Consider the following 15,987-nt stretch of genomic DNA (forward strand, 5'->3'; position numbering starts at 1 on the left):
TTGATAGTCTTAATACACAAGTTCTCACAACAAAGTTTACTAGTTATGAGCCAATTTTTGAAGTACGTGGGCCAGTATAATTTTATCTGAACCCCGCTAAAATCATGATAAATACATTTCTACATCTGTTTTGTTTTTATAGTTTACAAGTAATTCTTTCAAACAATTAACTTTGGTAGGTGTTTTGTCTTTGTCCCATAAATGTCACAAGAGAACAGAATCTGATGTTATTTTAATGTGTTTTCTGTGGTGCTTGCAATTGTTCTGATCTGAAGCTCTGAAAAATCACATCTGACTGAGGATTATAATAATTTCCTAAAATTAGCCGGCTTTCTTACATGATATAATAGGATTTTCAGCTTCGCATTTCAAACAAGCATGCTTGTACAGACATCATTATTGTGTGCACATCCGATTATAATTTAATGCTTAACATTTGTGAAAATTGTTTGGTGGTTGTCTGTGTGTAATTTGGTACTCGGTCTTTATCACAGGTTCTGCTGGCTGCATATATAATAATCACAGTTATGTGTCTATGACGGCCAAGGAACCAGCTGGCTCCAGTGCTTTCGTAATCTAAATTGCTCATCGAAAGATTTCTAACCTAATCTTGCATACCAGTTGACACCTACTCTTACAGTTTGCATTTATTTCAGCAATTTTTGAAATTTTGATGCATGTATGGTGTACTAAATACTTGTATGTAGATCAAAAATGCATCAGTCCACATTTCTATTTGTGCATATTTTAGTATCTTGTTGTAATGTTAGCTCTCCCTGATTTATTGTGTTTGATATACCCCAGTGATGCTTTGAATTTTTGTTTTGATAAACTGCATATATCGACATGATCCCCATCTGTATGTTTTTGTTTTATATTTTGTGTTCCGTTACTTGCTATAATTATCATCTGATGTCCCCACAGTTTCAACATGTATCTTATAACCTGCATTAATAAAAGGTTGGTGCAATGTATTACCTGGAGCACATCGTTGGTAATTGATTAAGCTGCAAGTACAGTAATAGGTGCCATTATTGGATTGAGAGGTAGATACATTACAGCTAAATTTTTTTAAATTATGTTGTGGGTTAACTCCCTCGTGTAGAAATGACAGTAGGTAAACGTTTCAAAGATTTTAAACTCCACTATATCTGATCATATTTATTTTAAAAAACGCTCTGAAATAGATATATGTTTACATTAACCCATGTTGTAACAAGGTGTACCAAGGTGACAATAAAAAAAGGGTAGAAAAGAAACTGACAACACCATGGCAAAATCTAAATACCACGAAGAGACAAATAATTACCTAAAATACTACCAAACAAGAATGTGTCCATAGTACACGGATGCACCACTTGCACTTTCATTTTCTATGTTCAGTGGACCGTGAAATTGGGGTCAAAACTCTAATTTGGCATTAAAATTAGAAAGATCATATCATAGGGAACATGTGTACTAAGTTTCAAGTTGATTGGACTTCAACTTCATCAAAAACTACCTTGACAAAAAACTTTAACCTGAATCGGGATAGACGGACGAACGGACGAACGAACGGACGCACAGACCGAAAAACATTATGCCCTTCTATTATCGTAGGGGTGGCATACAAAACTAAAGACTAATCAAAATGTGAATTCCCAAGAGAGAAAATTGGTCAGAAGTTTTCATTGGTTATATCGTAATAATTTTATCCGTTAACAAAGTTGGTATTGATGGCAGGTCGTTGATACTATTTGTCGTACACGTATTATCTAGATTCGAAAAGATGCATGACTTGACAAACGGTACAGACAACATATCTTAGGATCGCCTTAACTAAATTCTCAAATAAAAATGTCATTGATTTAATATAATGCATTTTAGGAGAAATTTGGTGTACATAGAGGTTTGTGCTATTGACAGATCCTCTTAATATCAGGCTTCCTGAATATGAGAATGGAAACTCCTTTTGAGTAGTCCATTAAATGAATCTTAATTGTCAAGATATAGTATCCTCCACAGAAAACAAAATGATGAAAAAGTAAGCCGATGACAAAAAAACCAATTGAAATTTGAAGTCGAAGAACAGACAACACAAAGCAAACAGAAAAAAGACTGAACGACTACAGTCCAAACATTGTACAGAAAACTATAAAGCGACACCATAACCCGGCATGAATTCGAGCGTTCCGGTTACTGTTTCAAGTGTGACACCCATCGTGTTACTCATGTTTACATGTTTAATGCTATGAAAAGACGTAATCAGTAAAAATGTTTATTGTCTAACTCCATTATATGTTAATGTTCTAACCGTGAGACATGTCCGAAAGCGATTGTTAAAAATGAATACACAACCAGTTTTAGTGCAAGGGAAATTTAAGGCGGTATTGATAAAAACAACACAAATATTAAGAAAATGAAATACTAGTATTCCCATATACAACAAAAAACTAAATAAGATTGAACACAAATCCCAAATAAAATGTTATTACAGGTGCTCTCTTACAGTAATGACATTTTTCTAATTCATATCTTTTATAATCTGCAGTTTAGTTGACTAGCTTTTTTTCACGGCAATGTTTTAATAGGGTTGAGGGACCTCGGTCGCCGAGTGGTCTAAGTAGTCAAACTACTGTATCACTACCTTGTCAATACTGTGGTTGTGAGTTCAAATCCCGCACGTGGCAGGTGCGCTCGACTCCAATCTTAATTGGCTATAATTGTCAGTTTTCCTACCGGATGTCGGTGGTTCTCTCCTAGCATTCCTGCTCCTTCTACCAGTAGAAGCTGAACGCCAAAAAAAGCACAATAGTGCAGAAAGAGGCGTCAAACACCAATCAATCAATCAATCAATCAATCAATTAATTAATTCGGTTGACATAAACAGAGTGTAGGAATTACAGTGGGTCATGGATTCTTATCGTAATATTCTCCTAATTCAAGAATTAACAGGAGAGGAAACAAGTCCTGTTCCGCATGAGGCACCCGTCATGTTGCTTTTGTACAAACTCGTTAATAAGTTAAATTCGGTGATTTTACATACGATGAAAAGATGACAAGATTATGGTTAAGACAATATCCGTTGTCATCTGTGAAACAGGTATTCCACAATGATCAACCAACTCGTGGTCGAGTCCGTAAAATTTTCGAAGGGATGACTTCAACTTGGAACTCTTGGTTTAAAAGTTTCCTCGTAAGCAGCGACTATCTATCAAGAAAATGATTATAAAAAATACAAGCTCTGGAATACCGTATCAACTGGGACTTATATACACCATATGCATGCGCTGTAGGAATGTTGCTACATCGAAATGGAAAGTTCATAATTGGGAAGCCGAAATAATCTCTTCTGGCGTAAAGATTTGTTCTCAACTAAAAATATTGCCAATTTCCAGAAGTAAGCCAAGTTATTAAGCAGACCTAACTGTATAAGTTGTATACTTTATTTTAATTGCGATAGTGTAGATGCGTTCAACATAGTCCCCAAACTTTGAATTATTTAGTGATATGACATTATCTATATAGCGGAACGAGAAGTGAAGGGATAATGCTAACTACTTTTCATTTCCTAAGAAGCTCCTGTATGAAATTTGCCTCATATGAATAAAGGAGCATGTCGGCAATTAGAGGAGCACACTTGGTTCCTACGAGAACGTCGATTGTTGTTTTAAAATACGTCTTTCAAACGTAACAAATATGTTGTCAATAAAGAAATCAGACATCTTGATAATATCAGTTTTAGAAAAAAAAATTGTTTTAGTCAAAGTGGTTTTGTTTACGAAGTATGACTTGTCCCTCCCTATATCAAAGTATCTACGCTGGCCATTTTTTCAATGAAACAAGGTCAGACCAATTTTTCAATGTTTTATGGGGAATATTTGAGTAGAGGGTAGAAAAGTCAAATGTTCTATTACAAGAGGAAAGAGACTTAGATGTTATGTACTTTGAAATTTTAAGTACTAGTAACCATATCTGATTCACACCGCCCCTAAAATAGATAGTTTCACAAAAACTCTGAAGTCCGGCTTCGTTTGCTAATACAGTTGATGTTAATAGTTTAAAAAGAGGTTGCATGATCACATAGAAGACCTAGCAATATAACGTTCCTTGTATTAACACTAGCAAGTCATCGAATAAAGTGTCAGAAGATCCAGTTAATCGTCTTAGGTTGAAATTCCAAAGTAAATATAATAGATATAAGAAGATGTGGTATGAGTGCCAATGAGACCTATACTTTCTAAAATAAATACATTGTTTCTAAAACCAGTTTTTGGCATGATATGGGTTATGTTCTTCTCGTATAATTTACGATGGCATGATACTTAATCCCTAATGGGAGGGATTGTGGTTGATTTTCATATGATGAAGACGTAATCTTTCAATTAGTTTAACTGAAGTCTGGAGCTGGCATGTCAGTAACTACTAGTATTCCTTTGCTCAGTTTCTTCTGTTACCTATTCGAACATCTGATTAGGATTTCTTTTAAATGACTTTTACTGTGCATTTTGCTGTGTGTTTGTTTATTCCACATTGACTAGAGGTACAGGGAAGAGGGTCGAGATCTCACAGAACATGCTCAAACCCGCTGCATTTTTACGCCTGTCCAAAGTCATGAACCTCGATCTAGCCTTTGTTAGTCTTGTCTCATTGACACTCATACCACATCTTTTTATATCTATATATTGTGTGTTTTTTAATTTTGGTTCATTTGTATGTTTCGTAAAATATATATGTAATCAAAGTCTGTGTCACTCAACAGTCATTGACTGACTTCTAATACATGTATAATGTAAAACTATTTTATCTTTAGTATGTTGCATTATCAGAGGCAACAGTAGTTTACCGATGTTCAGAATGTTTCAAATCAATACATCCGACTGGAACAAACAAGGAAAACTTTATCTTTTAATTAAGTGTTTATACTCCATACTTAAAAGTTGCTTTCTATAATGGTTGGGGACTGGGGGTCTGACTTACCAATAAATGCAAAATTATTGTCTGTTTTAGTCTTTGCCGGTAGGGGATTAAGCAAACAAAGGATGGACAGACTTGTCATGGGTGTCAAGTGTTGTAGTAGTTCACAGTTAGCCTTTAAGCAATCAAAGCTCAAGTTATTGTTTGTTGCAATGCCTTACAGCTTTATTTTGTATGTTGATATACAAAGCTGCAATTGAGATTATAATAGCATTGGTAAACCTAGATTTTTTTCTTTTTTAAATTATTTATTGCCCATGTACTTAGAAGCATTTAGTGAAAGACTTTCACAAAATGCTTCTGTTTAATAGTATTTTTTTGGAAAAAACACCCTAGTCATTCAGGAGACAAGTGCCAGTCGAGAGCCTGGCTTTGACTGATGAGTGCCCAAAAATGCGGTAATAATGTTGAACTTCAATGGAAAAATGGTAGCAAATAAGATCATCACAGATACTAGGCTTAACATTTTCGTATGCGAGATGCACATTTCGTCTGTAAAAGACTCATCAGTGATGCTCCAATAAAAAAAGTTAAAAAGGCCAGATAAAGTACCAAGTTGAAGAGCATTAAACAATTAATTTATAATTATGACCATATTCATGATAAGTCATGTCAACCCAGAAGTGCTGAATATTGAGCTGGTAATACCCTCGGGGAGTAAACCTCCACTAGCAGTGGCATCGACCCAGTGGTTGTCATCTTAGATACCAGGCTTAAAATTTTGAACGTCACGTACGTTTCATCAACAAATGACTCATCAGTGACGCTCAAATCAAAAAGTTAAAAAGGCAAAATAAAGAACGAAGTTGAAGAGCTTCAAGGACCCGAAATTCCGTAAGGTTTTACCAAATACTTCTAATATAATCTATTCCTGGGGTAAAAGTTTTGTAAACAGTTTTAAATTTATAATTATAACCATATCAATGACAATTCATGTCAACACAGAAGTGCTGACGACTTGGCTGGTGACATTATCATAGTTACCATATACTGTCCTGGACAGAGGGGGAAAAGACAAACAAGTGTGGAAAGTTCAAACTTTTTCAAAATGACACATTTAGAGTGGAGGATGAACACTTACCAAAAAGCTATCTAAGAATTGAATTCCTTATAAACATACAATTCAATATAACATTCTTTTTATGGGAGGCAGCTTTATTCTCCTGATGCATCCATACACAATCTAACTTCACTTCAATACTAACTGCAGATATAACAATGAAAAACAAGACTTAAGATTGGGTCATGCTGAAGGAAATGAAAATCTGAGGCATGTATGGAAAGTACACAGAATATAATAAAGATTTTTATTTCATAACCAATATTTAACTAAGATTATTTCATTAAATAAATATAAAAGAAAAAGCAGAAGAATTTTTATGTTTGATAAGAATATATAGACCTGCTGAACTTTAAAAAATAATCTCTAACAATAAGCCTATTATGAAGACAGAGATACACTGCCTTTGTAAGCTAACATCACAAATCTGTACATGTTCTAAATGATGTTTCCAGTAAAGCTGTATATCTTGGATGAACATGAGTTCCATCAAATTCTACAAAAAAATTAAAAAATGCTAATCACATTTCCAATAGGACTGTACATTGGGGATGAACATCAGTTCCATCAAAATCATTCAAAAATTCCTAACGATGAAGTTTCAGTAGAAAGTATATAATTATTGAAATGTTTTTTTACTTTTCACTGTTTTTATAAATATCAAAACTTTTTGTTAACATTAATGTACCAATTTTTCTGCACCAGATGCACATTTCATTTTATTATCTGTTCTTATTCAGGACAAAAACATGACAATCATGATAATGTGATTTGAATATAAACCCTGCTTTGTACTAAGAAACATGCTGAGTAGGATTTTGAAAATGCTAGTTCACAAGGTAGCAGTCCACAAGAAGTTGTGCCACCCTATTAAACCTGTCACATTACTCTGACTCCCAGCTGACCAGTCTTTGCTCTTACTCCTAAATTCCATGTGCTTAGCAGAGAAGCAGCAAATAACAATTTTCGAGTCTTTGGTCTTACCTGACTGGAGTTCAACCCCACAAACCTCCCACTCCCAAGGCTAGCATGTTACCATGTGACCACCAAGGTGGTTAAGATCACTCAAACCTTACTATTTGAATCATTATTCAAACAATCATGTTCATATCTAATATGAAGTTTTTTTTTCAATATGCTCATATTTGCAGTGATATTTCAGATTGTATGAAGCAGAACTGCACAACCACTTATAAATCACTATTCAAAGCATACATTTTCAAAATTATATCAAATTTGTATTAGACTGTACAACTATAACATAGATAAGAAATATTCTTCTCATTGTTTGTTGTTTGTCCTGTCCTGATGAAATTTTTTTTATATGAAAATAAGGAGATGTGGTATGATTTCCAATGAGACAACTATTCCTAAAGATCAAAGGAACAAGATGTAAAAAATACAGGTCACTGTATGGCCTTCAGTTATGAGCAAAACCTATACAGTATTGTAAATTATAAAGACTGGGATGACAAAATGTTAAAAGAATTCAAAAGAGGAAAACAACTGCTTTGTAAGATGATTAATATTGATAAGTGCTTTCTTGAAGACCTGGTAGTGATTTTTAAATATTAGACATTGTTTTTGCTCTGCTCATGTAAATTTCTGGTTTCTATAGTGTTTTTTTCTCTCCCAAACATCTTTCCCATGGCCTCTTCTTTTTTCAACTGATACTCACTGTAGCAGTCTTTTAAAGCTAAGCTGTTATCTTCATTAGTATATAACAAATCATCCAAAAACTCTAGCCAATTCACTGTTGACTCTTTCTTTATTCTATGTTTAAGTATTGAATTAAACTGCAATACCAGTGACCTAAAATCAATAAAAAAGAATATACTGTTACAGGGTTTCAAAAAAGCTTGTTGAAATGATTTTCTTTTGGATCTAAACTACTCATTCCAAAACTGTTGATATCAAAATGTCATGTTTCATTTCCTACAACTTACCCCAAAATGCAGTCACCCTATGCATATGAAATTTAAGAAAGGAGATGCCAGTACTCAACCAGGAAGAGTAACATTAGTGTCCTGTGTGGTACACCTTTTTGGTCTTTAAGAGAGACATAAATCAGAGGTCTACAAGTACACTGGAAAAGCTTCAATTCTAATTTTGACTAACACTTCATATTTTCTAGTCTCACAAAATGACACAGTTACAGATTTAACTGGCAAATAAAATCTTCATAAAAACTTATTTATTAATAAAGCTAAAAAGGGGACTATTGTTAACAAGCACACAGAAATTTTGCAGCATACAACATCTTTTGATATTTGATTATTTGAATATATTGGCAGATATTTTTGAAAGGCAGGTGAAATACCTTGTAATATCTAACACTGGCATTACAGGGTGTATATAGATACTCCAGTTATATTTCTTGTATAAATCTTTGATAACTTCTATATATATATCTATCACTTTGTCAATAGCCTCTTCTAAACTCTACAAATATAAAAAAATTAATAATAATTATTACAGTAAGTTTTAATAAATTAAGCTATGCATAACAATGAAAGTTTGACAGTTAAATTCTAAACAAAAATAGAGAATGTGGCCTGAATAGGATAATTCCATCAACTAATCAATTTGTGTTATTCTGTATACAGTGACTGAAACTGCACATATCCATTGTATTCAGGTGTCAATCTTAATTACAATGCTTAAGCAAACATCCTAACACAGTTTGAAAGCTACTCAACTAAACTTTTGTTCAACATGTAAAAACCTCTAACAAGTATGCCACCTTGACCATCATATCAAAGATTCCAATTTTATTTGTGACACACTTTCTGATTAAAAATTAGGGGAACAATCATACAAAACATATAGAGTAATTTTTCATATTCCTATTATTTCATTATATGTCAGTTTGGATTAGTGATACATAGACAGATGGACAATCCAACTACTTTATAAATCATGCCTATAGTCGGAAGTGATCCTTACAAATTAAACATGTTAAAAAGCTATATTAAGTACTCACATCATATTTGGCTTTCTCAACACAATATAACAAGGCTTCTCGACAATCTATTTCACCAAAACATAGCATAACTGCTGCATTATCTGGAATAACTTTAATTGCATTATAAAAGTTTATCTTTGGGTAAAATTGACTCTCTCTCCTTAAATGCCATATTTTGGTACCTGTAGATAATACTGGATGTATGGTAAATGTATCTTCCTAAAATATTCATAAAGATAAAACATGAATTTATATTCCTTTTTTTCATTTTCCTAAAAGTGAATAAACCTATCTATACTACTAAAATAACGAGGTCCAATTTGTTAGCCAACATGACGTAAAAATTACGAATCAAAGAATTCAACTTTATATACAACTTATATAGAACATTAGTGTTAATTAAAAACTACACCATTCCAAGCCCTTTTGTTTTCCACATAATTAATATTTCCAATAATTAACAAGTTCTGGGTCAAATCAGATACTGATAACAATAGTATATGTCACATGTAGTTTCTGATTGTAGTAAGAAAACCAGGACAGATTCAAACAAAAAGATTTTGAAAGCAGAGAAAACTGTGCACCTTATAATCAGCATGACTTTATCAGATGACAATACAAATACTAAAAATCCAGTTTAAAAATAAGGCGTAGGCACTTTAACCAGTCACGGAACCGGCAATGTTGCAGGTGTGTTCTAGTAATTACTAGACAAAATATTAACTTTTTGAATGTCCCTTTGTGGTATCTTTCGACTCCCTTTCATATGCATCCTTAAATTTTATAAGAATTGTAACATTCAAGACTGTTATTTGTGTAAGATAGCTGTTTGGTTTAAACAGCTACATTTATCAAAGACTCTTCACTGATTGCTATGGTTCAAGAATTCAATTCAGTCAGGTTTTAAGTTTAAATAAGGTTTTGCTTGCATACTTCACATCATAATCTATGATCAAATCTTGTAATCAGGACATTTTCAATGTTAAAGAGTACCAGCTTATGAAAGGTGACTTTTTTTGAAGGGGGTATATTTTTTTAATGTATTTTCCCATAAATGTATCAATGTTAGGCAATTACACCTACCATGAAAGTTGATCAAATTAATCAGGTATTTAATGTAACTATGATTTAAGGATATCATCTCACCTTATCTGTCATAAAATTTACTGTATACACTTCACTTACATACTACTAATTACCTTTAACTAGCATTGAGATAAAAAATTACACCAGTTGATCAGTTTGAGAGTTGAATTTAAACTGCAACTTGGTATTGAGAAAGGGAACAGATTTGAACAATCATTGAAGTAGGAAATATTTAAATGCCAAAAGACATAAAAATAGAAATTGTCTAAATAAATTATCATATAGGCATGTATTGCTCTACAGTTAAAAGTATACCTTGAATTTTATATGTTGCCAAGCAGATGTTATACAGTGACTATCACCAATGAAATATATAAGCTTTTCTTTCTCTAGATCAAACTGTAAATTATGTTTGGTTTTCATCACCTAAAAAATAAACTATAATGCAGTACATGTCTTAGATATTGTGATGAAAATGAGGACATATGTTAAATGATGGAAAACCAAATATTTTTCCGAAATTTCAGTCTATCAATTGCTGTTGTTTCCTTGACTAAGTGACCTCAAAATCTATAGAGTCTTTTTCACCCCACAGCACAATATTGACCAAATATTGGTAAAGATCTGATTTATAATTCAGCTTATATTGTTTGGAAACAAAAACTTCCCATTATTTCAATCTATCTATAGGAATTGTGACCTTTGTAGGCTATGACCTTCTTACTCAAAAATTACTATGGGTCTTGTTCTATTTAAGTGACAGTTCAATCACAGTTTGATGAAGGTTTGACATATGGTTCAAAAGATATTATCTTTTTTTTTATTCCATTGCACTTTCTTCATACCAACAACTTTCAGTTAAGCAATGAGCTAAAATATTTTACCAATTGATCAGTTTGTAAAGATGAACTCAAACTGCAATTGGGTTAAACATTTTAGGAAATTGGTATTGTAAAAGGACAAAGCCTTTCGATTAAGAACAGTAACAAATGAATGTGAAAAATCACTACATACAATCAATATTTCAGTATCAGTTTGTATCTAATGAATATAATCAGAGCTACATAATGTGCATACATACTTTACTTATGCATGTGAAATAAGCTGCTTCATTCCTGATATTTGTTAGGTGTAGATCTTTGCTGTCTGATAATGGATCTGAAAGTATTGACAGAACATAGTATATGCTACAATTTGCAAAAGTAAATAAATTTTAGTCTTAACCAGCCATTTTTATCATAACATCAACTGAAATGTCTAAACATAAAACAGTAGGATTTTTGGTAAAGAATTTAATGTATTTTTTTCAGCTATTATCCTTGCAGTAATTCAGTTCTGTTCAGAATTTTTGCTTGAAGTTACCCAGTATTGTCCAGTAACAGACAGTCACTATTTTTTGTTTGGCACACGTATATAATTAACGGCTACTGAATATTTTGAAAGATGACTGAACAGATGATCTTTGACTGCAATTGTGAACAGTACTGAATATACCACTGTGGATATATCTAAAAACTCACAGTTAATCAAAACCAGTTGAAATCAAACTGACCATTTCAGTTCAAAATCTATCATAAATAATAATGATGAAAAAAGGTCAGAACTATCAGAAGTATTGCATTAAATTGATTTTGTAAATGGTCTGAAAATGTTTTAATTTTACCCTTGATTTAATACAAACTGTAGTAGAAATGTAGATATTTAGGTTTGAGGTGTCATCATCAAAATACCATTTTTGGAATTTAATACAAGAATGAAAAAAAAAAATGTTTTTTGTTGTTTTGGATGGGAGATTTAATTTTTCTATAATGTTGAAGCAGTAATGAATCATGCAAATGAACATTTCATTTTATTTTAATGTATATCATAAATAATACTTTACCAAGTATATCTGTAATGAAAGGTAACACACTGAGATAACCCTTCACATACAGGATTTTAACCAGTGTATGAAGTAATGCTAGAAGATACAGCTGATCAGGAGTAAAAGTAAATGTATCTTCTTGTTGTGTGACAGGTTCCACTGGTAATTCTTTATCCAAAGCTAAAAAACAAAATATATATATCTTTCTATTGACTAAGCATCCATCATTACTATATATATATAAAAATATTAATTTTCGCGAACCATTTAGGTCACGGAAATTCCATTTTTTGCCATCAGTAAGGAGAGTTGTACAAATAATGTGAATACACAGAACCCCGATCCAATTCATCTTTTGCTAAAAATATTTATCATTTTCTGTTTTATATCTCCTAACATCATTCCATTTTTCTCTAATTTCGATTAAAATATGCCAAAACCTGCAGTAAAAATAGATGTATGCCCCAAATAAACATTCCCCGATTGGTTGGACTACTATGGCGTCAATGTAAAGCAACGCAAGCCTCGATGTAAAGCAACGCAAGCCTCGATGTAAAGCACACGCTTCCCAAGAGTAAGGAGAGTTGTACAAATAATGTGAATTCACAGACCCCCGATCCAATTTATCTTTTGCTAAAAGTGTTCATCATTTTCTGTTTTGTATCTACCAACAACATTCCATTTTTCTATAATCCCGATTTAAACATGTTGAAACCTGCAGTAAAAATAGATGTATGCCCCAAGTAAACATTCCCCGATTGGTTGAAAAGCTGTGGCCTTGATCTAAAGCAACGCAAGCACACGCAAAAATTTCCGTTGACATGTTGAACTTCGACCCCGGGATTCAGCCGATTCACATAGAGATTTTCTTGCGCTCAAATGTAATTCTAAGTGAAGTATACTGGTACAGTAAAATTATATTCTTTTACAGAAATATTTACACATTTTATCATTAATGTATTGTCATGCTTCTGCATATTTACGCTGAGCTTTAGTAAAATATAATTCTATACAAATTTTTGTTACGTCATTAAGAGTAAGAATATATTTCGCGCCAAAACAAGAAAAATAATCTGTGTCACCAAATAAGTTTATCAGCATCTTTCTCAAATTTTCCAACAGAAAATAGCGTTAATTATAGAGAAATTTTGGTGAGTATTACTTATTAATGTTAAGGTTCTCCAGAGGTGGTTCTCTTCACCTTCTTGGTGGTCAATTTAATCCCATTTATCAATTATCCCAAATGGCGATGACACCCAGTCAATTTGTGTCATGAGTGAAAATCTTATCTATTTGATGAAATAACTTCTTCATTAACTGTACATGCACTATTTTTGAAGTTTTTTATAAGCGTGCACATTCCCATTGCATGTCCGCAAGATAAATGGGTTATGCATTTGTGAATTGTACAAGTACAGTAATATTGTGTAATAAGCTGATAAGAATAATGGCGGAGGATAAAAATTTGTGACGGTCAGTGCGTGATCACGTGACATTATTATTTGTAAACAAACGGGCTCCCCATGTAACACGAGTCGGAACTATCCATACAAGGTGCAATCAATCTTATATTTCACTATTTGATCATATTTCTGTGTCTGTTTGTAGGTTTTGCAGATCAGATGTCATAGTGTAGTTTCATAGACAAAAAAGTACCATGATTGTTCCTGTTCAGTAGTTTAGAAGAATTAGAAGGTAAGTCTACATTAGTCATTATTTAAATTAAGTCTGAAAAAAATGACTCAACTCTCTGTGTAATTTTTCCCCAAATTTTGAAACATGCATAATTTAAAGAGCATTTGCTTCCCTTGAACCCTCTCCCCTAAATTGCCTAAAACTCATAGTCCGAGATTACTCTGATGTCCAACATCTGTTTTTGCGATTCCAGCATTTTAACTCTTTATTTTCAAATTGAACACACTCAGCCATTCAGCTTATTTGCATCATAAATGAACGAGGTGTTAGATTATGTTTTCCTATTGAATAAGGGTCATTTTCATAAATCAGCTCTCATAATGCATTGTAAATTACTTTTTCTGTTGGTCATGTCACAATCTTTTAAAGTTAAAGTAAAAATGCCAGTATTGATGTGTCAATGTGAAAACTGTCCAAATATGAGAAAATAGCGGGTGGCAGGTCGATTAAACTTACTTAAATGAAGAGAAAAATGAACTAATTGAGGCTCGATTTATAAAGATTATGTTTTCCTATTGAATAAGGGTCATTTGCATAAATCAGTTCCCATAATGTTGGTCATGTGACGTTCTTATAAAGTGAAAGTTAAAATGAGGGTGGTAATGGGGGTACCTTCATGACGAATAACGGTAAAAAATCTTGCCGAATGACGTTAACGGTAATTTTTGGTGCATGACGATAAAATGAAGACTTTCTTCAAGACGATAAAAAAATCGACAGATTTTGACGAATCACGTTAATTTTTTGCCAAAAATAAGGGTAACGATAATTATTTGAGACCTCTGACGAATCACGATAAGGATATGTTGACGAATCACAGTAAAATGTTGACATATTTGACGCTAACGGTAGCCGAAAATGACCAGTAGACGCCTGACGGTAAAGGGCATTCATACCCTCTAAAATGTCCGTATTGATGGCAGAGGCGGATTTAGGGGGGGCCCGTTCCCCCACTTTTGTGGGAACAATTTGGTTGATTATATAGGGAATCACTGAAGCATGACTGGAGCAGGCCCCCTCTTAGGCAGTCAGTGCGCCCCTCTTATGAAAATTTCTGGATCCGCCACTGGATGGGTCAATGTGAAAACTGTCCAAATATGAGAAGATAACGGGTGGCAGGTTGATCAAACTTACTTAAATGAAGAGAAAAATGAATAAATTGAGGCTTGATTTATATGGATCCAGTCGCCTCCAGAAGCAACGAAGCAGCACATCCACTTTGGACGGGCAAATATCATCTATCTGATATGGGACCAGCTGAAGTCCCACTGCCCTAGCTGATGTCGCAAAACAGTCGTTGGAGGTTAGAGTAATCTCCGACTACAAAACTCAATTCCAATGACAAAAATGCCCTAATCTTAAATTGAAAGCATTGGAAAAGTAAACTGTAAATTATAATTTTGACAATGACCACAATTTGTTTTAGTTCAATGTACATGTAATAATATGCGGGATAATACATGAACTTAATACTGCTTCAAGGTTATACAGGTTTGTCAATGTAAATATAAAATAATTTGTTTGCTAACTTAGGGAGCTACCATTTGATTTTTAGGGGGGGAGGGGGGGGGGGGGGGGTCTAGGATGAAATTTGAAAAAAAGGCAGGATGAGACAATATGAAAAAAAAGGCAGGATGACAATTTATGTAAAAACAAGTCGGGATAAACTAATAGAAAAAAGGCCGGACAAAAAAGAGTGAAAAATAAAAAGGCAGGACAGATTACATCTCGAACTAAAAAAAAAATGCAGGACAAAATTTTTCATCCTAGCCCCCCCCCCCCTTTTTCCCCCATAAAAATGGAAAGGAAGCTCCCTTATAGTGTTTCCTTCAGAGGGTGTTGTCCTGGAATGGTATGCCTTTGTCCGTCTGTCTGCCCTGATCTGTCTGTTTCTAGCATGTTGTTCACTAACTCAGTAATATTTTTTACCAATTTGCATGAAACTCTGGTGAATTGATTATATCTACTGATGTGAGCTCCCTTTTAGATTTTTAAGAATTTTATAATATACATTTTCAAAATGTGGGGTTTTATTCATTAAAAAAGGGGGATTTTCATGTTAACGCCCATTAACTCTAAAAATGCTTTGTTCACTAACTCTTCAATGCTTTCACCAATTTGCATGAAACTGTTGTGAATTGATTATTTTATAAATTTTAGGTTTCCCGTTTCAGAGTTATATGGGATTATATTCTGACATGTATTAATGTGAGCTCCCTTTAGATTGTTTTGGAATTTTAGAATTTACATTATCCAGTTACAATGTAAGGGGTTTTATTCATTCAAAAAGGGGGATTTCCATGTTTTCGGATATTAACTCGAAAATGCTTTAAGCAGTTGTCATTTGTCATGAAACTTTGG

The 15,987-nt window shown here is 33.2% G+C and overlaps 2 protein-coding genes across 2 annotated transcripts in view; both read right to left on the reverse strand.

Annotated features, from left to right (window-relative positions):
- LOC127728308 (divergent protein kinase domain 1B-like) overlaps window positions 1–15,987 on the reverse strand; it is a 302,906-nt gene that overhangs the window by 137,717 nt on the left and 149,202 nt on the right. The gene's annotated exons all lie outside the window — the stretch shown is intronic.
- LOC127728291 (uncharacterized) overlaps window positions 6,250–15,987 on the reverse strand; it is a 65,869-nt gene continuing 56,131 nt past the window's right edge. Inside the window, exons 14-20 of the mRNA XM_052235623.1 lie at window positions 11,950–12,111; window positions 11,149–11,225; window positions 10,383–10,493; window positions 9,000–9,200; window positions 8,337–8,458; window positions 7,695–7,828; window positions 6,250–6,512 (exon numbers count right to left, since the gene is read on the reverse strand). Of these exons, the coding sequence (XP_052091583.1) occupies window positions 6,436–6,512; window positions 7,695–7,828; window positions 8,337–8,458; window positions 9,000–9,200; window positions 10,383–10,493; window positions 11,149–11,225; window positions 11,950–12,111 (884 nt within the window). The 3' untranslated portion in view covers window positions 6,250–6,435. The remainder of the gene's footprint in view (window positions 6,513–7,694; window positions 7,829–8,336; window positions 8,459–8,999; window positions 9,201–10,382; window positions 10,494–11,148; window positions 11,226–11,949; window positions 12,112–15,987) is intronic.

This window comes from Mytilus californianus, unplaced genomic scaffold (genome assembly GCF_021869535.1).
Source record: "Mytilus californianus isolate M0D057914Y unplaced genomic scaffold, xbMytCali1.0.p SCAF_2, whole genome shotgun sequence".
Taxonomy (NCBI): domain Eukaryota; kingdom Metazoa; phylum Mollusca; class Bivalvia; order Mytilida; family Mytilidae; genus Mytilus; species Mytilus californianus.